General features: G+C 42.7%; 1 protein-coding gene across 5 annotated transcripts in view; it reads right to left on the bottom strand.

The window, feature by feature from the left end:
- Positions 1 to 24,459, bottom strand: part of PDE10A (phosphodiesterase 10A) — a 470,871-nt gene that overhangs the window by 36,743 nt on the left and 409,669 nt on the right. For all 5 annotated transcript variants that reach the window (XM_081045170.1, XM_081045167.1, XM_081045168.1 and 2 more), the window contains 6 exons: positions 23,412 to 23,504; positions 20,797 to 20,983; positions 8,753 to 8,895; positions 5,904 to 5,987; positions 4,098 to 4,248; positions 2,507 to 2,662 (listed from right to left, as the gene is read on the bottom strand). In XM_081045170.1, coding sequence (XP_080901296.1) covers positions 2,507 to 2,662; positions 4,098 to 4,248; positions 5,904 to 5,987; positions 8,753 to 8,895; positions 20,797 to 20,983; positions 23,412 to 23,504 — 814 coding nt within the window. The remainder of the gene's footprint in view (positions 1 to 2,506; positions 2,663 to 4,097; positions 4,249 to 5,903; positions 5,988 to 8,752; positions 8,896 to 20,796; positions 20,984 to 23,411; positions 23,505 to 24,459) is intronic.

Raw genomic sequence — 24,459 nt, 5'->3', positions numbered from 1 at the left:
CCTCACACGCCGTCCGGATGCCCAGACTGTCCAGGAGGGAGCAGTGCCCGCCACACCGCAAGTCAGCGCCCGGGTTAAAAGGGAGTCTCGGGTGTCTTGACAAAACAGAAACCCGGCAGGGCTTGGTGACTGGCTATGGGGGCGGGGGAGGCTCAGGAAGGGAAACGAGGACTGGAAGACCAACAACCCTGTGGCTGGGTGAATGAGGTCGCCGCAGGAGACGCAGATTATTAAGCACAATTTTGACCCCACCGAACGCCAGTTGACACGGTTGGAAACAGAAGTCATATTGCCGCTTGGTTGAAACTCAGAGTGAGAGCCACAGCCTGTTAGAGGTGTGGTGACCCTCGGCGGGGGGACCAGGCAGAGCTCTGGACCCTTCTGACCTTCATCACTCCAGACCCCGGAGGGCGGGGGCTTGTGGTCATTTTGTCACTACAGCCCCTGGGCCTATGGCAGGTGTTGGCAGCTGGGAAATGCTCAGTAAGTAGCTTTGCTATTGAACCGACTTTCAAGGGGCAGTTAGATGGATCTGAGAAGAAATGCTCTGAGACGAATCATGAGCATAAATGCAAAATCAGCTCAGAGTATAGAAATTTCTAGAAAAGGAAGGAAACCTTTCCTGAATACTCCTGCCCATGGATACGGAGCGATCTGCTATGGCCTCGGGATACTTCCCGTCACCGCTCACACAGGAGGTTTTTGGTCAGTCCTAGGTATGGATTCAGTTTCCAACCGGTGGGCTTTTCACCTGAATCCACAACCATACCCAGCCCTTCCTCCCAGCTTCCTGTTCCTGTTCTCCTTACTCTGTTGGGTACCGTCCCTTGTCTCGTTTTAGATGCCAGCATCTCACTTAAATTTCACTTCCTGCTATGAGTTCCGCTTCCTACGTTCTGACCGTTTCAGGGACACTGCCTCAGTAACCTGGAACCCCACACTGCTGAGGGTTTGCTGACGATGACACAAACCATTCTGAAGTGCACTGCTGTTGGCACATGACGGGTCCCTCCCCACCCTACTCGCTCTGTCACTGCTGCGTCACCTGCTTTATGTTTTACCCTTCTTCCTTCACAGACAGCCTCACGCGATAAGTAAAGTCACAGTAGACATAAACTGTCATGAAGTTCTGTTTCCCTATTTATAAAAGGCATGTGTTACATATATTTTGTGTATATACAGAGGGTGCGAAAAACGTATCCACATTTTAAGAAAGGAGAAAACTGTATTAAAATTGTAATACTCACTATATACCGATAACACAGATGAATACAAGTCATGTGCATACACCTTTTCGGCACCCCCGGTGTGCACGTATGTGCAGACGCACACATACACACGTGCCCACACATGCCTTTCATCCTGCTTAAGTTCTAGGAACGTATGCATCTGTTTATCCATCCATACGCACATGTCCATGTCGTTAAAAAACAAAAGGAAGAACAGGTGTCGGGGAACAGGAGGCAAGTTGAGTACATACTGCTTTCTGGACTAGAACCAGCGTACGAGCAAGTGAAAGGAACATCCACCTACTTGGTGGACACGGTTAGCAGACAGCGGCGCTCGAGTTACACACACCTAACCCAGTTTTCCCTCTCACCCAGCAGGTAACCAGCATAGCTCACACGCTTCAGTAAGTCCCTCATTCCCCTGCTCGGTCCGCTCCTACGGACACGGGACGTGCACAGGTCAATTTGGCTGGGTTTGGAAAGGTCTGGCTGTGTATTAGCCACGTGTGGGTGGGGCAGTCAGGGAGAAGCTGCTGGGAGGCACAGCCCTGGGCTACACAGCAGAGAACAGCGCCCCGGGGGGCCAGCGTCTTTCTGCTCCACAGCTTCCCCGCCCCCAGCGCCCCCTGCTGAAGTCTCTGCCCCCGAAACTTCAAACTCCTCCCTTAGACACATACTCCTGCTCTAGGCACCAACACTGCCAGGAAGACACTGGCTCCACCAATCTGAGGTCAAAACCAGGGAACATTTTAAAACTCCTCTGTGAGAAGAATCTAGCCACTCTGAGTGGACAGCGACCTTGCTGAGTTTGAGGAAGAAGGTTTGAAGTGAGGGAGGAGCAGTGATGTCGCTGACTAGTTCAACCATCAAGGTCATCTTAAAGGCAATAAAGCAAAGACCAAAACACAGGGAAGGAAACAATAAGAGACTGCAAGGGACTTAAAACCTTGAATTTGCCTAACTTTCAAGACTGACTGTTCAATGCGTTCTGGTTCAAGGTTATGACAGCCCCTACAGGTTACACTAAATGTCGTGAAACAAACTTTGCCTTAGGGTATCATGGGCTGAAAAGTTAAACGCGATTGAGAAACATCCTAAATCTTCATAAGGATTCTTTATCGGAAAAGTCACAGTGCCTCATGGTGAGTGTGCAGACACGTTCCTGGGATGAGCTGTCCCCGCTGTGTTGCCAGAAGCCGTCGGGACGTCAGAACAACCCCTTACTGATGGAGCCTTGTGGTCTCCTCAGGGGCCAGGGCCAGGCCTGGCCGTCTCACCTGCAGGATGGACACGGTCTGGGAGAAGTGGTGCTGCTCCATAGTGGACGTGGAGTAGAGGGCAGCCAGAGGGTGATCGAACTTCTGCAGGTAGCTGTTGCTGAAGCCCCGGTGGTCCAGGTCATGACAGAGACACGCGATCAGCAGCCCTTTGCGCTTGAAAACAAGATGGGGCACAGGTGTTCCAAACCTAGCAACGGGACCCGAGGAGATGTGCAGCGAGCGTGCCATTCCTGCCACACTGACGTCTGCCGTTAACACGGCAACATTCTGGGAACCTTTGAAATTCCCAATTATCTAACTTGGTTTCAACCTCTTTCTTTTTCTGGTTATGAACTTGAGAGTCTAATTACTCTCGAGTTTTCCTGCTCAACTCTGGGGAAAGGGTAGGCAGTATCAAATTAAAGGAAATGTTCCAAAGAATCACAGAGAAAGCCAACGCACACAAGGAGAAGACCGTTTCAGTCCCTCACGCAGTGTTAAATTGGAACATTATTATTATTATAATGAATGAATATAACAGTAAATCGTATAGCACGTGCAAACGGCAATTCTGAGCAAAAGAAAAAGCAGAAGAGGCTGAAGGGAATTAGTGGAAGGCAGGCCAAGCACTAAAGGTCAGGGCCGACCTCTGGAGGGTCAGGGGTCAGAGGCCAGCAGGCCATGAAGAGAGAAGTGGAAGCGGAGCAGGTAGCTGGGAGAAGAGCGTGAACGGTGAGTGGGTGAAGCACGAGCTGCAGGTGAGCCCGCTCTGAGGGTCAGTGGTCAGTGAGGCGCCAGGGCTGCTGGGAGAGGAAGACAAGAATGACAGGGGAGGGGCGGTGGGAGATGCTGTGTGAACCAGGGAACGATGCCAGGACACGTTCTTTATCACAGGGACCACAGCTCCCCTGTCTACATGGGCAGCTGTCCAGGACACCAGTTTCACAGCATAGGAGGGCAGGGATTCGCGTGAGGGCTCTCATGGGGGGAGGGGACGTGCTTGGCGGTCAGGATGGCCCAGACCTGGGATCCACATGGCTGGGGCCCAGCGCTGGGCTGGGCACTGGAGGACCGGGTTCGACAGTCGTGCATGAAGCACAAGGTGGTCCCCGAGTCCTCTAAGTCTGAGAGATGACAGCTTTCAGTAGGTGGTGAGCCTGGGTGTGTAAATTCAGGGTCGTCAGAGGAACACCCCAGAGCTGCTCGCTTCCGTAAGCGACAGGCGCTCACACAGGCACTCAGGTCCTAATTTGCACCCGATGTCCTGGGCTCGCAAGTTAGTGGGCTGTGTCTGCACAGCCAGGACGTCTGGCAACGAGCCCAGTGCCCTTAGTTTACATCCCTTCAGAAGACTCCAGCTTTAATAAGCAAGGAAGACTACAAAAAATACTGTTTCCTTGGTGCAGCTGGAATTTCTGTATCTACATTTCTTACACAAAACAATGTGACAAGTGCTTGGGTACAACAATCTTCAAGATGCGCTTCTATTAACTTACTGAACCGAAATGCATCCTGGAGCGTGTCACCTATCGTGTCCTGTATGTGCTGCAGACACAGCATGAACTCTGCCCCGTTCTCTGGGGCGGAAACCACCTCCGCGCACACCCACCTCCAGGTCAGTGAAGAGCCCGCGGTTGTTCTGCAGAATGGCGTACATGCAGTGTGCCACGGTGACAGCGTGCTTCCAGTTGTGATAGGGAACTCGCCTGTAGTTTTTCTTCACAGACATAATAAAACGACACAACTTCTCAAGGTCAAAGCTGTGTGGAAAAGAAGTGGTTAAGACAACAGAAGCCAGAAGAGAACGAGCACATCCTAGGAGACATGTGGCTCAGGTACACACGTCTGCACGGCACACACTGGCAGCTGTGAAGATTCCAGGCACACCAGAGCCCATCACCACCTCCCTTGTGTTTCTCTGGCCAGTGAAGAGGGGAAGCCTCTTTCCCAGCTTCTGCTCTGATGTATTAACTGGCCCAGCAGGGAGCAGGGACCAGAACCAGCGTGGGTGTGTGGGCTGCCACTAACTCCCCTCCCCTTCCTCAACTGGCGAGCATTTCCCAGGCCCACAGAGCTCAGCAGACACAGCAACACATTATCATCCTGCTGAAGAGCATTTTGAACTAACATTTGCCAAAAAGCAAATTCAGATCACAAACTATATATACATATATATATATGTATATATACATACATATATATATATATATATATATATATATATATGTATATATATGGCAAAGGAATTTTCTAGGTGAGTGATTATCCTTTCAAAAAGAATCCAAATTATTATGGTACTCAAATTATTAAGTGGTAACTGACTATATTCTGACATGGTACATGAAGGAAATGACATATGTTTTTGTTATACAATATTGGTATTTTACATTATCATGTATTTATATTTGTTTAAGTCCTTACTAATTATCTCAGTGGATTTAAGGCAGCTTAAAACAAAAGTATGTCAATATAAAACAGGCTCTTTGATATACCAAAGAGATGAGAGTTAAAAATACTTCTAAATATATGTAACTTATATTTTCTCCACTGATAATTTCCAAATGTCCCTGAAATACAAGGTGTGTCATTTTAAGAGTTCCAACTGGTCAAACTCTCAATTGCTATTTAAACAATAACTAGAGTTAGTCATCTTGTGTGTCTCCTTTTAAAATAGCAACTTATAAATGTCCGTGATAGATGTGAGAGAAGAGGTGGAATTCAATAGGAAAGGAGTGACGAATTAGTTCTAAAGAAACTAAGAGCCTCTATTAACCACTTAATGAGCACATGAGCAGAGAGAAGGAAAAGCTCTCTTTGCACTTTAAGTCTGCGCCTTTCAGCTGAAGAAGAGCAGATACAAAGTCATGACCGGCCTCTAGGAAGCCCAAGGTGAGAAGGGAAAGATGTGCAATGAGAGAGCACCATAATTAGATTTCTAATGGAATACTAGACTTTGAATCAAGACACTTGTCTTTGTTTTCTTTTTTTTCACTTATTCTAACCGATATATTACATAAGTTGAGAGCTGATACAAAATGTATGCAAATATTCCAAAACATACTCTAAAATAGTATGTAATTATGCTGAGTAATAATCCCTGTCTTTTTCAGTTAAACAGTCTAACTGCTTTTAGCTTATATTTTCATGATCACCTGGTTAGACATGTGGTTTTCAGCCAAGGGACAGCCATGTTGCCAGAGAGCTTGGCAGCTTCTGAGCGAAAGATGAAAAGCCTGTGTATCTGTCCAACAATCTTAGCCTTTTTTAATTTAAATATTTAGAAAAAAATAATTTATATAGATGTAGGATATTTTAAGATAATTATCAACCAAGAAAGTGGCAAGTGATATAGGTAGCGGGAGGAAGAGGTTGTATCTCTCAATACTTTAAAAGGAAGCTTTCAGATCATTCTTACCAGGACGTCCCACAGGACTGGTGGAGCATATAGACAAAAATCCCAGGCCACATGTTCTCAAAAGGACCGATGTCAAAGTGGAATCTGAAATGAAAAGAAGGCACAGCTTATTCCTAAATACAATTAGTATGAACATAATAGGTAGAGATGGTAATCGAACTTATTGTCTATCCAGAAACTAAAAGGACACAGCGAGTGCAGCCATCTCTTTTCTGTCTTCTCAATCACATCTCTGTTGTATTTAAAGGTTTACAGAAGGAAATTCCATAGTGCTTAGGAACTTTGTCCAATATTTAAGCCATTGCTTAATTTTCTATTAACCATCTGTAAAAAAGGATATTGTGGTTTTTACTAGAACAATCAAAATGTGTAAAAGAATATATTATGAATATTTCACATATAGGATACAATTGATAGAAAAGGGGGGAAAATCTTATGGAAAAATATTTTTAGAGTTAAAAAATTATCCTATCTCCTATTTAAATCAGAGAAAAATTTCAAAACTATAAACATCCAAAGACATTGCCTATTTTTCATTTGCTAATTTAGTTAATAACATAACCCAAATAAACAGAATGGAATAGTATTAAAAGACTCAATTTTCCTCGAGTTACACTTCTGACACCAAATGTATGAGTTTTCCACCCCTAATAGAGGATTAGCAATTCTCTAATCCTCTACAGGTACTACCAACTGACCTTCTACAGTTCAATTCAATTCGGACCCAAGCTGGAGTGAGCACACCCCACATGTTACGGGCTCGGTCCCACAAGACTGACCCTCACTTTAGATGCAAGTCCAGGCCACTAGGATTTCTGAACAATCAGCTGTAAAGAACAGGTCCCTAAACCCCATCCTCAGGTTTGATAATGTGCTACAACAGCTCACAGAACTCAGGGCCACACTAGACTTACTATTTCCGGTTTCTTATAAAGGATACACCCAAATGGAAGAGATGCAGAGGGCAAGGTTTGTGGGAAAGGGCATAGAGCTTCCCGCCCTCTCCAGCATCACCACCTCCTAGTACCTTGATGTGCTCGCCAATTTGATAGCTCTCGGAACCCCTTATTTAGGCTTTTTATGCAGGCTTCACAACACAGGCAGGACTGACTAAACCACTGGCCTCTGCTGATTAACTCCATCCCCAGCCCCTCTTCCCTCGGGAAGGTCCTGGGTGGGGCTGAAAATTCCAATACTCTAATCACGTGATTGGTTCCCCTGGCAACCAGACCCCATTCTCTAAGAGTCATTTAGTAGTATAAACATTTGTACAGTTGTAAGCGGTTTATTATGAATAACAAGACACCTCCTCACCCACTATCATTCAGGAAGTTACAAGGTTTTTTAAGGAGCTCTGCGCCAGGAACTAGATAAAATATCAAATATGTCTTTTTTATTATATGACCATACATACTATATATGCCATTAACAGATAAATTGAGGCATATAAAACATTTAAGGGTTTGAGCAAAAATCAATTTAAATCAGTGCCAAACCAGAAGTGGTTAGGAGGGCAGAAGCCAGTGGACACACTTAAGCAGAGAAGGTGCAGAAGCAAAGCAGGAAGTGACTGAGTGGCGGCAGCTTCCGGCCAAGTGGCTGCCTGAGGAGCCGTCCTCAGTGTGTCCATGTCCTGACCTTGAGGAACCAACAGGCTTAGGTTTGGGGTCGGCCACCTAGGCCAGCAGACCACACAGCCTCAGTCTCCTGGCCTCTTGTTTAATTCATTTAACAACACTATATTCCCAATAATAAGGCGATGATCAGCTCTGGGTCACTTTTTAAGATATTCTATGTAGTTAAATAGTGTAGGCATGCAAGTACAATGGGCATACAAATTAACACAGGTTCTATCAGCAGTAACTACATACGTTAGCACAGCATTAAAAAACAAAGTGTGAAAGCTGAATCAGTTATTACTAAGTACTCAAATTTAATTTGTAAATTTAAATTGATACAGACATGAGAACTTTTAGCTATCTGATGTTTAATCCTATATTGAATATTAAATATTACATGGTGTGAAGTGAGCAAAGGATGAATGAGAAAAGTTAAAAAGTTAACTCATTTCAAAATTATGTTCAGACCTGTTTTTTTTTTAAAAAGATGATGTGATCTGGCCTTTATTCTCTCATAAGATTTGGGATCACCTAAGAAAGGGAAAATGGCACCATGAAACCGATAGGGTATATAGACAGAAAAGAGCAGAAGGGGAGACCTCGCCCAGCTGAGAAGGCCCCTGCTGAAGCCCCTACGTGTGTCCAGACCCCTGGCTGCTGTCCTCTCTCAGGTCCCTGATGCCTCACTGGCCCAGCAGGCCTCCAGGCTCACACATGCCCTAAATCAAAGGGATGTGTTGTTACATACAGAGAAGGTAGGAAGATATCTGCTCATCGGAGTATACACATGTTTACCAGGACCACTTGAGTGAGCTTCTTCTCAAACAAATCATAGAAAGAAAATGGACAGAAACTCCCTTTAGAACCTTAGCAGGAGAGAGACAAAGAGCGGGGAGAGAGGAGGCAGTTCTACCCACAGAAATCAAAGCTTTCACACAGTGTGAGGCGAGGCCTTTCCCCCTCTTGGGATCCATCAGTGGGCTCCACGTCGTGGGCTGTACCTGCCTGTGCTAAGAAACTTCACCACCCTGCACCTGCACAAAACACTGTCTCTCCACTGAATTCTCTCGCTGGAGAAGGCAAAGAGCCGAGCAATGTTATCACGACGCAGAAACAAAACCACACAGGGCGCACGGTAGGAAGGACCCTAATTGTCCCAGCCGTCCCCGACGGGTCCCACCCCAGCGGCCATCTGTCCTCGCAGGACCGGCCCGCGGGCGGCACACTCACAGCTCGATGTCTTTGCAGAGGCGCGCCGGGAGGCTGAGGCGCATGAGGCCCTCCCACTCCTCCGCCGTGCACACGCTGTGGTAGGACAGCTTCTCCATGGTCACCCGGTAGATGTACTCGGAGTGGCGGATTCTGTGGTACATCTGCAGAGCAAAGCGCAAAGGGGCGTCAGGCAAAGCGCCGTGTAGAGACGCGCGTCCCTGAGGCTCGGGGCCTGGGCTCAGCCTCAGAGCACCACTGCATCGCCTGTCCCTGTCCACTACCTAATGCCGCTCCCCACTTCCCTGCACACTGAACATACCCACACACGTGTCTGAACACACAAAACAAATAGTTGTTCAAAATCCGATTTCCACTCTAAAAGGCTTGTGAAATTCTGCAACAAACGTCTTTTTCCCAGATGTTTCCCCTGGGCAATAGATTGCTGAGTATTCTTGGACTCCCAGCTCAGGAACTGTGAAAACAAATGCGTTGCCATAAGCTACGCAACCTATGGGCTTTTGTTACAGCAGCCTGAAGGGACTAAGAGACTAAAGGAGTCAAGAGTTCTGTTTGCTATGCCCCCTTTTAAACTATTTAGCTTAATTTTCGGTGACCTCAAAGTCCTCTAGTCCAGGAGTCTCTAAACTGATTCTTGTGACGGGCTTTGTCAGGAAGGAATCCTGGAATGCAGGCCTGAGGAATGTACATGCACGGTGCTGAGACGTCATGTGGGTTACAAAACACAAACAGAAATAGAAATTTTTTAAAGATAAAATAAAAAGTATGTATTTTAAAGTGTTTATTTACTGAACAAGACTTTTTGTTCTTACTAACTAGATATTTCAAAATGAAAACACTGTAATTAAATGTTATCAAGTATCAATGTTTTCCGTTAATACTTTGTGCCTGGTTCAGTTTATTTCAATACGTAGATTTTCAATCATACACTTGACAAAGAAATGCCAAAAAGTGCACGGGGCCAAAAGGAATGAAGGTGCTCCTGGCTGTTTAAACCTCCCACTTACAGTTTTGTTCCGTAACCGCTAATATTTTTGGTTGAAATTCAGATACATTTCCATTTTCCCTGCTGTCTATCAGTTAATCCTGAAAAGTAATCAGTTGCATCTTTATTTATTATCAAACAGGTTCAAAATCAATGAAACTCTTCCTGGAAAATTTTAATCAGTTAAAAGCTGTTTCATAAAATAAAATTATACAAAATAGTCAATTTTAAAGGAAGAAGGACATGTAAAAGGGAATAAAGAACAGACGGAATAAAGAGAAGACAAAATCATGGTGGATTTACACCTAAACATACAATGTGCATGGTTTAAAGACCCGAATTAAAAGGAAAAAAATCGTCAGATTGAATAAAAAAACAAGACCTACTGTATGCAGTTTACCAGAATCCTATTTTAAAGACACAAATAGGGTAAAGAATGGAAAAAATATACCGTTTAACACCAGTCAAAAAAAAGTTAGAATGTTTGTATTAATATCAGATAACCAATTTCCAAGCAGACTATTACCAGGAATAAAGAAAGTCATTTCAAGTGATGACGGAGTCAGTTCACCAAGGGGACATAATAGTCCTAAGCATGTATGGAGTCGATTTGCAGCAAGGAGGTGGCGTCAAGGCAGAGGAAACGGGAGCCTATGCAACACACGTGCTGGGACGACTAGGAGCTGTCTGTGAAATGAATGAATGAATGAATGAATGAATAAATGAACAAACTAACCAATTCTAATCCTCACCTTTCATCCTATATAAAAATGTACTCAAAATGGATCATAGATCTATATGGAAAACTTCAAACTATAAAGCTTCTAGAAGAAAACACAGGAAAAAATCTTTGCTATAATGCTGGCAGCATGGTCATAAAAGGAAAAAGTGATAAATTGGATTTCTTTAAAACTAAAACTATTCTCAGACAGAAACAAGACAGGTCAACACTCGGAGCAAATATTTGCAAGTAGCCTATCTAATAAATGACTTGTATCTAGAATACAGCAAGAACTATCAAAACTCAGTAACAAAAAAACAATCACAAACAAAAAAATGGGCAAGCAATTCGAAAAGACACTTCACCAAAGGCGGAGATAGCAAATGGAGGAAGTGGAACATGCACACACAGCATTGGGAATGTAAAAAGGCACAACCAGCCTGGAAAACAGTCTGGAGGTTTCTTAAACAGTGAAAGAGCCCAAGCACATGACCCAGCCTGTCCAAGGGGAACGGAAGCATATGTCCATACAAGGACTTGTGCACAGACACTCACTGCAGCTTCATCTGTAAGAGCCCCAAACTGGAAATCACTCCCGCGTGCATCAGCAGGTGACTAAATAGACTGTGGGAAACCCATCAGGGGAATACTACTCAGTAATGAAAAGGAATGAGCTATTTATATGTGTGACGCCATGGATGAATCGTAGAATACTGATGCTGAGTGAAAGAAGCCAGACAGAAAGGAATACAGATTTTATGATTCCATTTATATAAAACAATTCTAGAAAACGCAAAGCAATTCACAGTGACAGAAAGCAGATCAGTGTTTACCCCAAACTGGGGGGCAGACGACAGGGAGGGTCGTGAAGGAGGAATCACAAAGGGGCACATGGACATCTGAGGTGATGGGCACTCCGTTATCCTGACCGTGGTGAGGACCTCACAGGTGGCGGAGGTGCACAGCTGTCAGATGGTACGCACCACAAACACTGGCAGTTTCCTGCATATTGATGAACGGCAGTAAAATTATTATGAAATTTCTGCTTTCGGACTTTTTCAAGGTATGTGGTAATTTATATACGTGATGCATGAATTTCAGGAAAAAAACCACATGACATGAGAATACTTGCAAACAAGTCATTGCAAAGTGCTCCCTTCATGGCATGAGCTTACTTGGAAAAGCAGTTATTTTCTTGTTCAATGTCCCACTTGAGACGATAATGCAGATTCTGGACAGAGAGTGAACACGAACCACCGACAAGATTTAGCTGGGATTTACTGATATTCAGTATTACCTTAAGTCAGTATAATCCTATGGGGCAGTGGCTAGCAAAAGTCACTACGTTAAGACAGGTAATACTGCTATCACACTCGTTAGTACCGCGGAGCACTTACACTACAGTATACTAAATGCTCTGCACTCCTTGCTTCATGGAATTCTCAGAAATCCCGTTAGGTACTTTATTCCTTTCACCATCACTGTACGAGCTTATGACCTCCAATGACAATACGTTTTATTTTTATTTATAAACATATTTATAAATTTGTTCACAAAATTGCAATGTTTGTAAATCTATACATTTTTAAATTTAAACTTTATTTAATTTTATTTTGTAATTAGTGTAGGTAAGTAACACATGCATTTTAACTTTAAGAAACAGTATTTGCAAATTTTATAGATATTTTAATGCCTATTTTCTAGACGACCTCCAAAATGAATAGAAAATAATATAATGAGGGATCGTTAGTTAATGATTTCACCTTACTCATCCTACTGCAATTATTATTGAGGGCAGAAATCTACGTTTTCTTTAAAGTTGATTTTGCATAAATAATCTGACTACCGAGTCCAGCCAGAAGGCATTGACAGGGGGCGGCGGTGCCATTTACTATGACGACATGTCGATCTCAGGCACTGGGATATGGAAAAGGCACAGAAGACAGAAGAAACACGACCTGGCAACAGGAGTGTCACATAGTGTATTTCTACCACATGGATGATAAGAATACAACCATTTATAATTGTGTAACATGGCATGCAATACGTCTTGGCAACCAGGAGTATTCAGTTAATGATGCCTTCAGAGATTAGCCTGTGGCCTGTTCTATACTCATCTTCACGATACTCAGAGTTGATGGGGTTCAGAGGATACCCTGATACCGTGAGTGTCCCCTGCAGGCCTGGAGCCCTTCCACGTACAGCAGCTGAGAGCCAGACCCCGGGTAAACTGCCTGGCTTGCATCACCTCTGCAGCATGTACCGACTGCATGAGTCTCGGCCAATTCCTTCACTCTCTGTGCCTCAGGTCCCCCGTGTGCATATGTGGATGCTGTAGGATGTCACCAGGGAAGGACATGCGGGCTCCATGGGCTGAGAACACGGCAAGCGGTGCCCAGCTCTCAGGGCTGCTGGCACGCCCATTGAGTCACCTGTGATGCTACCAGCACTCATTGTCCCCCACGTGCCCCTTTGTGTTGGATCTGGTGGCCTATTTGTGAGTGGCTGTGCTGTCTCACAGGCGCCAGTGAAGCACATCACGTCCCGACTCGGCAGTCAGCACATCATGTGGGAGCCCAGGACTGTCCACAGGCACGTATACAGTGCAGAAACTGGCGGGCACTGTGAGTAAGGACGCTTCTGCTGCAGCGAGCTGGTGTTCCAGCTCAGCCCTGGGTCTGGGGATCCAAAAGACAAGTAACTTCCCCTCTGGGAAAGTATAACATGTAATGACAGTCGTCCTGCTGTTATCAGCTGTGCACTGTTTCTCGCTGTCTACTCAATTCACATTTCAATTATAATTCACAAACTATTTGTGAAACACAATTAATTTGGTTCTCTAAATAAATCCTGAAATCCAAGACACACTCTATCCACGCAGTATAGAAAGCGTGGAACACACAGCCTTGCGCTATTTATTTAGTGGCACAATATAGTGCAGAAGTGGGGGGCGGGGGTGTCGGGCCAGCAGAGGCGGTGGCCGCAGTCCTGGGATGTGCAGGCCTGTGGCAGGCCAGAGACTTGGCCGTGGCCGTGGGAGAGGAGGAGCCAAATGGGAAGCATAGTCCTGGGCGTGTGGCCTCCCCCAGGAGAGGCAACTCTAGGTGAATGAAAGTAAACGTCGCGTGAATAGGTCAATGGATGGATGAAAGAGGAAGTCCAAGAAAGAAGAGGCCGAACCAAGGAAAAATCAACAGATTAGCACCCCTAATAAGCGAGTTGATTAAAACTAAGAAGCGAGAGCTTAAAAATACACTTTCTACAATCCAGCATTTGGTATGTGACTTCTTTGCCCGCACAGCTATTCTAGTGAATGGAGCCAGAGTGCCAAAGTGCAAAGGACTGAGTTTTTGTCCTCGGCCACACCCGAGGTAGATGTGTTTAAGATGTTGTTTCTTAAAGGCTGGCTGGTCCAAGCAAGTACTGTCTACAAACCAGAGAGAATGCTGTCTGTCCATGCTGAGATTAGAAAGTGACAACAGCAGCCCCAAATCCTTGGCTTGATGTGAAGCCAAAGGCGGGAGGGGGGATGATTTTTCATGTCATGTTCCTGCTACAAGGACAGACTTGCATTTAGAAGAAAGTCAAGAGAAAAAAAACACACAAGAAAAATGACTCTCAAACTATGCCCCCAACACACTCCCCTGCATGGAAAATGCAAGGGCCCTGTAAGTAAGAATTAGTGATTTCTCTTCCTCTGTCAATTTAAGGTTTTGATTAGGGTAGACATCAATTACCTCTTTCGTGCTGTTCTCCAGTATGCAAATGAGGAAGATCCCAATTTTAAGGAAAAGCAGTTTAGCTTGTGGAAAGAACCAACGCGCTGTCTGTGTAAACAATGAATTCAGATTTTATGAAAATGGCTGTGTAATGACTATTCATAATAGAGTAAAAAACAAAGGCAGGAAGCTGGAACACCTCCTGTGGAGTAGGCACTGGACTTAGAATTTCACCCGTATTACCTCCTTTAGTCCTGACAACTCCCTGCAGGCTCGGCAGCACTCCCACTCACCACCCAAGGAGACAGAGGCTCAAGGACACAAGCCACCTTGCCCAAAGTCCACAAGCTGGAAAGTGATGAGGCTTGTATTGAAATCATGGCTGCCTAATTGCAAGTTTGGGTTTTGAACCATTCTCAGCATGCTTTCACTCAAAAGTGGTGAGAGGATGACTTGGAAATGGAAAGGCAGAGAGAATGAAAGGATGGCATCCGAAGGTGAAGCCACAGCCACTGCAGAGCATGCCCTGGTGGAAAGGGCACGTTTAAAGTCAACCACAGAATGGAGATTGCCCTGCTCTGGTGCCTGAAGACGTGTGTGGGGGTGTATGAGTGGGTGTGTGTGTGTGTGTACTCATTTAAAATTGGTTATCTAAATAACTGTAGACTGGGCAGGGAGTACACTTTTTAATTTTTCATGTAACCTAAAAATGCAGTCTAGGAATTGTTACTCAGTAATTTCTCCTAAGTTACTCAAATTAAAGATGTTATAGGGAAAAGTGTGTGTGTGTGTGTGTGTGTGTGTGTGTGTGTGTGTGTGTTGTGTTACCATGTTCCTACAAACAAGCAAATAGGTCATTGTTAGGAGATACCTTTGTCATTACCAAATAATATTCATTTCAGTTATTTCTAAGAAAAGACTTGTTGGAGACATGCAGAACTCAAGTGTTCTTTCTACTCAACAGTCACTTCATCATCCACAAATGTAAATTTAATTTACATCATTCTCCTTTGAAGTGTACCAAAAATTGCTAAAGATGTCTATTCAAAACGATTTTGTTCATCCTGTCTCTGCCCTATCATCTACATTACCTTGTCTGTGAAGGTTTTTCTGAACTTTCCCCCGACTCTGGCCAAATTAATCATACCTTCCTCAGCACTAACTCTGTATTTTATATATAAATACCTTAGAAAGCACAGAATGTGTGTCTCTCCTAGAAGCAATCTTGGTGCAGGACAGAGTCAGGTGAAGGCAGAACATGGAGGCTAGAGCCCCTGAACACATTCAGATCCGGGCTCCATCACACACCTGCTGTGGGAACTGGGCAAATTACTTAAACTTTATGTGTCCCTTTGTTTATGTCAATGGAAATAATAACAACAACCTCATTCAAAGTTGTTGTGCGACCAACAGAGTGAGTTTTCCTGTGTGGTGTCCTGAGCAGCACGTACTGCAGAGTGAGTGTCCTATGGAATGACAGCAGTCCCTGGTCTGCTCACCTATGTCCACCCTCAAGCACAGAGGACAGTGCTCGGTTGGTACTGAATTCAGGAATGAGTAAGTGTGCCCCTAGTCCATTGGCTTTCCCTTAACAATGATTGTGTTTCTACTCCTTTAATGTTAAATGCTTTCGGATCCAAAATGTACAGAGCTAATCTGTTTTAAAGGACTCCTTTTTCTAGGCAAAACATGTAACAGGTATTACCAGCATGTTAGCTTTATGAAGCATACCTAATTGTTTCTTTAAAATCATAGTGTGTGGGAGTAACTTAACTGACTGTTGTAAATTTAAAAACCTCCTTCAGTCTTTTTAAATTGGTATCTTTCCATTGATAGTACTAGCAATTATCTGCTAAAAATACAATGAGGATGATCAGAAACCTGGCCTGTAATCCAATGAAAGTGATGGGATCTCATGGAAGCACAAATGAACGAAAGAATAAAGGCATAGTGCGAGTTTCTGCGGCCATGCACCATGTCGTATGGACAGGACTCTTAGTCAAACACGACCACTGGGCTGAACGACACTCAATGTGCTGTAACATTACCACAGTGCGAGAAGCACCTTTCGTGGAGCAAACATGACCTGGTTTAGGACACAGTGATTTGTGCAAGAGCTGAAATACTTCGAATTTCCCAGGACCGACACGCTTCACCTGACGTAAAAGTAGCCAGCAATTCATAGGCATGTTTCATCCTGCACAAAGCCTTTTCATGTTTCTGACTGTCCTCAGTGTGTACGTCTATTCTCCAGAAACAAGGAGGATGTTGAAGGAAAGGCAGGAAGTCTGCAGGTGCGCTTAGCTGTGTGGGACCATGCTCACTAAAAGCGGTTTTTCCTCATTTCATCTGGAGCTTGGGAGAAACATGCTCAGAGTGGCGAAGCAAACCTGTTCAGACAATGTCAGGCTGAGCGACAGCGTGAGGATTGGAACTCGGGCGGTGGCCTCTACGTGGGTGCTCCGTGAACCACCATTTTCATCCATGGGAGACTCAGCAACCCCGCTCTGGAGACCAGCTGCTTCCTCACTGAGCCTGACATAAAATGGGGAGCCGGTTTTGTGTTTTTTTTTTGTTTGTTTTTGTTTTATTTAGAAGGTTCCTTTCTCTTCAACAAAGCAAGAAGTATGACTTGAAAGATATGAAAAGTGGCTTTTTCTGAATCAGAGCGGCTTTGAAATAGACCCAGCTCCCACTCTTCCTCAGCCCGGAACGCCTGGGAGGGGAAGTGGAGAAGACGTGTCATCCTGAAGCTACAGGGTGAGAAGCTGTTACTCTTTTTTTGAGTTGGAGAAACTGTCAAAACAGTATCATTTCTACAGGCTTTAATGAGAAGAAACACCGCAGTAAAAAAAAAAACACAAAAATTTGGTAACAAACTCCACAGAGAGCTGGAGCGCTGAAGCTGCACCACGCAGATTTCAACATGTACCTTGAAGGCAACCAGCCCTAGGTCCACTCACCCCGAGGACAGGAGGGCATCCCGTCCAGGGCGAGCCAGCCAGGGGACGACGTGACACGGCTGCTGGCACATACACTACCTGTCACTGCTGGGAGCAGAAACAGTTTCAAAGTGTTGAGAAAAACTGCAAGTCATTCCCAAAATCAACTAATTCCAGAGATTTTACCCTAAATAATTTACCTAAAAGAATCAGTGTACAAACAGAATGTCTGTGAACTTACTCATGACTTTCCGAAGGAGTGCTATGTCTATCATTTCAGTTTAGTATTTAGTTTGGGATAATCATGCGGTTCTGACTGAACCCAGGTTTTATGATGCGAAAATCCTGGCTCAGAAGAGCTTTGAACCCACTGGAATAGCTCCTCTAATAACACAGTGGTGTTTACATTGGCATTTAAGTATTCTTGGAAATACAATCATTCTTCACAGGACACACGAAAACGTGATAGGTTCTAAGAGGTTCAATATCTATTTCCTTAACTTTCACACATACCCTTACCTAATATGAGTTTTGCCTACCTTCCTTTCAACATAAGCCCTTTCTCAAATGTCCCTAAAACAAAAACCTCTTTAAAAAAGGGACAATTTAAAGTATTGGCATTAATGAGGTCTAGTAGTGTTTTCTAAAGTTTCCACAAAATATTAAAGAGATAGACCTAAATAAATTTTCAGCGAATAGATGATTGAAAATAATTTTCGGTGATGGAACAATCAGTATTTTTTGGCATCTTAGCTCAGGTGGGGTTCACTTTAAGAAAAACTACTATATATTTGTTTTAATTATAGCTGACATACACAGTGATGTAAAGCTCAGCATAAGGAATCTAGTCACTAGCACTGTCACAGCTCTGTACGGTGTCACCTGGGTACTAGACTCATTGGGGGGACCACTGTGTGAGGCGTGCAAATGTCTAATCACTATGTTGTTTTGTGCACCTGAAACTAAAACAAGCAAACAATCAAACAAAACTTCTGTACTAAAACTCTTCCTGCTCCCATCTACTAATGAATAAAAGCAATTCTTATGGCTTCCTTAAACACAGAAAGAACAAGTAGGCACAAAATTGACGCTGATCGTGGGAGCTAGCTGTCTCAATGTCAAAGAACAAAGTTCCACAGACGGAAATGAGCTGCTAGAAGGAACTGTGTGGTGTTAGATTGTAGGTATAACTATGGACCTCAGAGGGAGAAAGAGTATGGATATAGAGACTTATGTGTGAACTCTTTCCTAAAAGCGTGGAAAAAGGGGGGCAGGTGCAGTGAAGGACCCTGGCAGCCACCGCCCTAACCGGGTGAGAAGAGTTACCATTACCACAAATGGGACGTGCCTGCCTGCAGGGGATGTAATGACAATACATCACTCTGTGATATGCCTGCAAACCTGTACCTTTAAAATAGTCACGAGGAAACACCAGACAAAACCAAATTAAGAACACTCTGTAAAAGAACTGGACTATATGCTTCAAAAATACCCAGGCCATGAAAGACAAAGGGTAAGGAATGGTCCCAGATTAAAGGAGACGGAAGAGGCCTAGGGATTAAAGTGCCTACTGCCTGCTCGGGGCTGAACTGTGCCCCCAAATTCAGATGTTGAAACCCCCAGCACCTCAGAATGTGATCGTAATTATAGATGGGCCTTAAAAGAGGTAATTAAGGGAGAATGAGGTCAACAGGACGGGCCCTGATCCAACAGAACCAGAGTCCGTATATGAAGGGATCAGAAAACAGACATGCATGAGGATCGACTGTGTGAAGACTCAGAGAAGGAGGTCGCTTCCAAGCCCAGGAGAGAGGCCTCAGCAGACTGTTGTTTAACTCACCCAGCCTGTGGTATCTGTTACTGCAGCCCTAACAAACGCTTATAGTACCGATGTGAATTTCTCCATTCTTTAAATTATGCAGTAGAAAAATAAGATGATGTCCTTGTTTCTGGACAATGGAAACTGAAGTATTTAGTGGTTATAAGACGTTTTGTCTGAAACATTCTCAAATATATCAGAGAAAGATGGTCTCTAGAATGAGAAAGAGTGTGAGGAGAAAGAAAGAAAGAATTATCCAAGCAAAAATGGTGACATATTAACATCTGGGGCACATGGGTAAAGGTATGAGGGAATTCTCTGTTCTATTTTTGCACTTTTGCTTTCTGTCTGAAATTCTTTTCAAAATAAAAAAGTGTAAATATCTTATGCTAAACCTAGTTTCATTCTAACAATAGATAATATTTATGAATGGGTATATTAACTATTTTTATTTTAAGCCATAGCCATCTTATTAAGAAATAATAGTTTCCAATCACTTGTACTTTTTAATTTTGATAATTATCAAAATTTCATAACATGGTTGCTTTGATCACATGTAGAAGACTCATGTAATATACTAATATAACTGTATACTACCACATATATACTACCACAACCTAAAATTAATTCTTAACACATTATGAATGTCTGTTTTAGAATATTATCAGGGTAATTAATAAAATACTTTAAACTGTACATATATTATATTAGAATAAACTTTTGTGGAATACATGTTCGCAGAGAGAAATACATGTTCGGAGAGAGAAAAGAATGATGCTAAAGCTTCCAATCAGAAGAGCCTGTCATTGTATTTTTTAAATGCACTATACAGGTATCAAGACACTACAGCACCTAGAGTCTACTGGATTCATTTAAACAATGATGCAAATCAACAAACAGAATATACTGGAAATTACCTTCTTTGCAACTTTTAATGTTTGAAGCAAAAAAAAAATTTGACAATTGTATTAGTTTATTTCCAATGAGATACGTAACAACAAATGTCCCCAAAAGAGGGCCCCATGGTGACAAAAAGGGAGGATGGGTGCTGAGTTACAAATGGTTATCTCTAATCACTAGATGCTATTTTTTGCCATTTTTGTTTGTAGTCATCGCTCGGCTGTTCCCAACCTGTGGAACTTGGTTCTATTCCCAAAAAGGCAATTCCTCTAAATTATTAAGGTGGTAACTACCCCTTATATTGAATGAGCTTAATAAAAAGGTTAATAAAATTTTCCCTAACTTCAAAATTCCAGTAATGTCACTAGATGATTACTAGAGTTTAGAGAACACGAAATGTTCAACTCGTTTAAAATCTAAACGATGATAAATCCAACTACCTGAAAATGAGACTTCATAAAATAAACAGAAGCTCACTTTATTATTCAGTAAACAGGGTCGGACCGCAGTGAGGATTAAATGAGTAACACCTATAACACATCTGACAAATGTGCTAAGCAGCTGCCTCACGTTTCCTCACAAAGAAACATTCTGGTTGGTGCTATGAGTCATTACTACTTTTGTACCAGAATCCCAAATAAGGTACAGATGACAAGCAAGCAGGGTTTAGAAGACATTCTCCTTATTCATTTCAGTAGGTATTATGAAATAGAAACCTTATGCTTGAACATTTTACCTTTATTTAACTTCACATTTCTTTTCTACAAATTCACGCTAGGAGATTTGATTTCTTGCAGTGCATTTTAAGGCATTTTCTAAAATGCGTGCCACCAGGAACCACTGTTTTTGGTTTACGAAGGCATCTTACACATGGGAGGAGAAAACTGAAACTCCTTGGCTTACAGGCTTTAACATCACCATCGAGCAGGGAGGAAGGGCAGGGGGGACTGTCACTCACGTTGGCACAGTGTAAGGCTAGCGCGCAGAAGACGGCGAACATCTTGAAGTTGTTCTCGTCTGTTTTGGAGAAGGCACTGCCGCTGATCTTGTTCACCATCTGCACCACCCCGATCACGCTGCCCCGGCTCACGATGGGCATGCACAGTATGTTGCGGGTGGTGTAGCCCGTGTACAGGTCCACCTCCCTGCGCGAAGCGTCGGGAACGAGCACCACGAAAGGGAAAACCAGAAGGAGATGAGCCACACGTCCGATCATCAACCTCAACTCAGTTTGTGATTTACGTGCTTCTATTACAGACACTGTCGTGGAACTGTCAGCTTCCACATTCAGGATGATGTGACATTTGAAAGTGTTTTATTAAAACCTTTTCAAAAATATTCTAACCAATTTGTTCTTTTGTTTTCAAGAGAGTTTTTCAGAACCGTGTCTAGGAGGCTTTCAGCTTGTATGGCTTGAGTTCCAGCATTACTAAGAAAATACAGCTGTGAATTCAGAGAGGAATATCATAAATTCGGGAAACTAGTATGTTCCTTTGAATGTGGGTTTCTTTATGAGCGATGTAACTTGCTTCCCAAACCTAAATGAGAATGATCCCTTAAAAACTCAGAGCAGGGGTCAGCAAACTACCCTTCGGCCACACCAGCCTCTCCTGTTTTTACACAGAGCTTTGATGGAGCACAACCACCTTGGTCCTTCAGGAACTGCCACCACCCTGCAGCAAAGACAGACGGCCCAACCTGGCTTTACAGCACTTACTATCTGATCCTTACTAGGAAAGGCTCACTGACTGATTCACAGGAAACAGGTTGTGCAAACAAGACCAGTTCCACAGGAGCCACCATAGAGCGAGCGAAAGGGAACCAGCTGGGTGGCAGTCTGGAGCCTGGCTCCTTCCCCTGACACTGGTGTTTTGAGGCACAGCCACGCTGCTGGTGCCAGGGCTCGGGCCTTGTGATGGCTGCGCAGTATCTATGGTGTGGATGCGTCACACTTTATTTACCCACTCACCAGGTAACGGACATCATTATTTGGTAACAGCCAATTTGGGGCAATTGTGAATCATGCTGCTTTGAAGGTTTGCACACGTCTTTGTGCTGACACGTTAGCATTTTCTGTGGAGAGAAACTTAGGAGTTGCGCTGACTGAGTACAGCAAGTGTGTGCTTAAATTTACAAGAAACTGAGAAACCGTTTGCCAAAGTGGTTGTACCACGACACGCTGTCATAGGCAAAGTATGAGCAGCCTGGTTTCCCCACATCCCTGCCAACTCTTGCTAGTGTCGATCTTTTAAAACTTTAGCCATTCAGGTTGGTGTGTAGCAGTGTGTCATTGTCAATTAAATTTACATTTCTCTCACGTCAAATATCTTGTGATATGTTTAATGGCCATTCATGTATTCTCTGCTGTGAAGTGTCTGCTAAAATCTTGTGCCATATTTACTAAATTGAGTTGTCTTATGCTGGAAGAGTTGCATATATATTCCAGATACAAGTATTTTGTCAGATATGTTTTGTAAATATTTTCTCACAGTCTGCTACTTGCCTTTTCAGGTTCTTATCATAGGTATGGATCTAATAGTTGACCCATACATTTTTATATATAGGTTTTACGTAAGGATATATAAATATTTTTAATATTTAAGCACTAAAATAAGAAGTTCGTTTTTTCAAAAAGGAAAAAAAACCCTGATATTTTCAGCATGTTCTTTACTGATAAAACATATTACTAGAACATATCTGTTTTTATATACAACATGCGTACATCTGACATCAATCAAATACCTGATAAAACTTCCTATTACTTATGTAATTTAACTATATCTTAAAATAAACCAGATGTTTGAAGTAACTGGATACTGTGGTCAAAGTATCTCAACTACTACTCCCTAAGAGTCATGGCATTAATCTTAAGACTCAATTTCTAGAGATTTATTGAAATCACATTTATATAATTTGGTTTCTAGTTCTCCAAAGAAATTCAAAACAAAACAAAATCTCTGTAAGCCATCCAAATCCAACTTTCATAATATCTTATGAGAGCTGCAACTTTATGTGTTCCCACTTTATGTGTCACGTCGACAGACATTTTATGGATATTTTGTCTAATCTTAAAAAAAAAAAAAAACAACTACAAAATAGGCATTGCCGTACCCATTTTAAAGATGAGGAAACTAAGGCTCAGAGACATGAAGTAAGTTACTCCAGGTCACTCTAGAACTAATAAATAACAGAACAGGGATTCAAAAATAAGTACGTTTATCACTATGTGCTATAGCCTTTTCCAACATGGCTCGATGGAGAATATGCTCAGGACAAATGATGCCACTATAATAAGAAAAAGCAGCTTTATAAATTTAAACTCTTGCTTTTTAGTTGCTTTTATGATATTTTAAACTCCTAGAGCTGGATATCACAAATGGTTTAGCATCTGTCATTTTATAAATCTCTGAAAACACTGACTCCTAAGAGAGTCGGTTTAAAGCAAGTATAACAGCACCAAGGAGGAAGGAATGGGTTGAGCTGGGCCTCGGGGAATTGGGGCTCCACCACTGAGGTTTCGGCTGAGCGAGACAGGAAGCGAGAAAGGAGTGGAGGACGTGCATTACTTTTTACCTGTTGAAGCGTGGGTCTGCATAGGCATCTGGAATGTTCAGGACTTCCCCTGTTCTTGCTACTTGACCAGCAATTCCTTTCTCAATTGAAAATCTGCACGTATAAAAGACAGGGACATGGTAATTAAAACAAAGATGTAGTAAAATAACTCGAAACATTTCACTGCCACCACATACTGAATGAAAAAGCATTGTTGCATTTTTAAATGCTTGCATTAACTTTACACTTACATACTCTAAATCACCTTATTATTATAAAATACACAAATGTAAAGCAGAGAATCATCTCACAGAAATCACTTGGGACCTCTGTTTTAAGATGTAATTCACAATATATAAATTATCCTGAATCACAAATTGAAATTGAAAAATTAGCATTGTCCTGCACTGACCAGTTATCTTTGTGTTTGCAAAGTACCTTATAATTTACAATATGCTTCAACATAAGTTTTTGTAATTAATTCTCACTGTGGTATGAACTGAGGCCCTTATGAGTTCAGCAACTTGCTTAAATTCCTAAAATGTTAGTGGCACAATAAAAACAAGAATGCAGGTCTGGACCGGTGTACTTTCTACCACAAACATAACCAAATTCACAGGTCATGTCTGGTCTTCAGAGACTACACAGGACCGGAATTTTAAGGCATTTGCAACACAAATACTATATAAAAAATAACACAATTTACAACTTCTAGTATTTTTACTTCTTTAACTTGCTAAATTTAAAAAGTCAAAACACAAGCATTATCTGAACATAATTCAGTTTTGATATCTAGTATCAGCATTTTCTATTAGAAATATTCTCTCATATTTATAGATTTTCATTACAATATTATTATCACCCATGCATTCATTTTGAAATTTAGTTAAGAAAAGATGTCTAAAATCCACAATATCTACACAGTTCAACAGCTGGAAAGTAACATCCATAATACTACATTTTCAACATTATAGGAGATAATCATTACTGAAATGAAGCTCCAGCCTAAGGGTTTTCCCTAAGGGAAATTCGAAAGGGAATTGATACAAACTCTAAAAACTGAACCTAG

The sequence above is a fragment of the Rhinolophus hipposideros genome (assembly GCF_964194185.1).
Source record: "Rhinolophus hipposideros genome assembly, chromosome: 3".
Taxonomy (NCBI): Eukaryota; Metazoa; Chordata; class Mammalia; order Chiroptera; family Rhinolophidae; genus Rhinolophus; species Rhinolophus hipposideros.
Note: the sequence above shows the minus strand (reverse complement) of the source record. Positions and strands in the feature narration are given on the sequence as shown.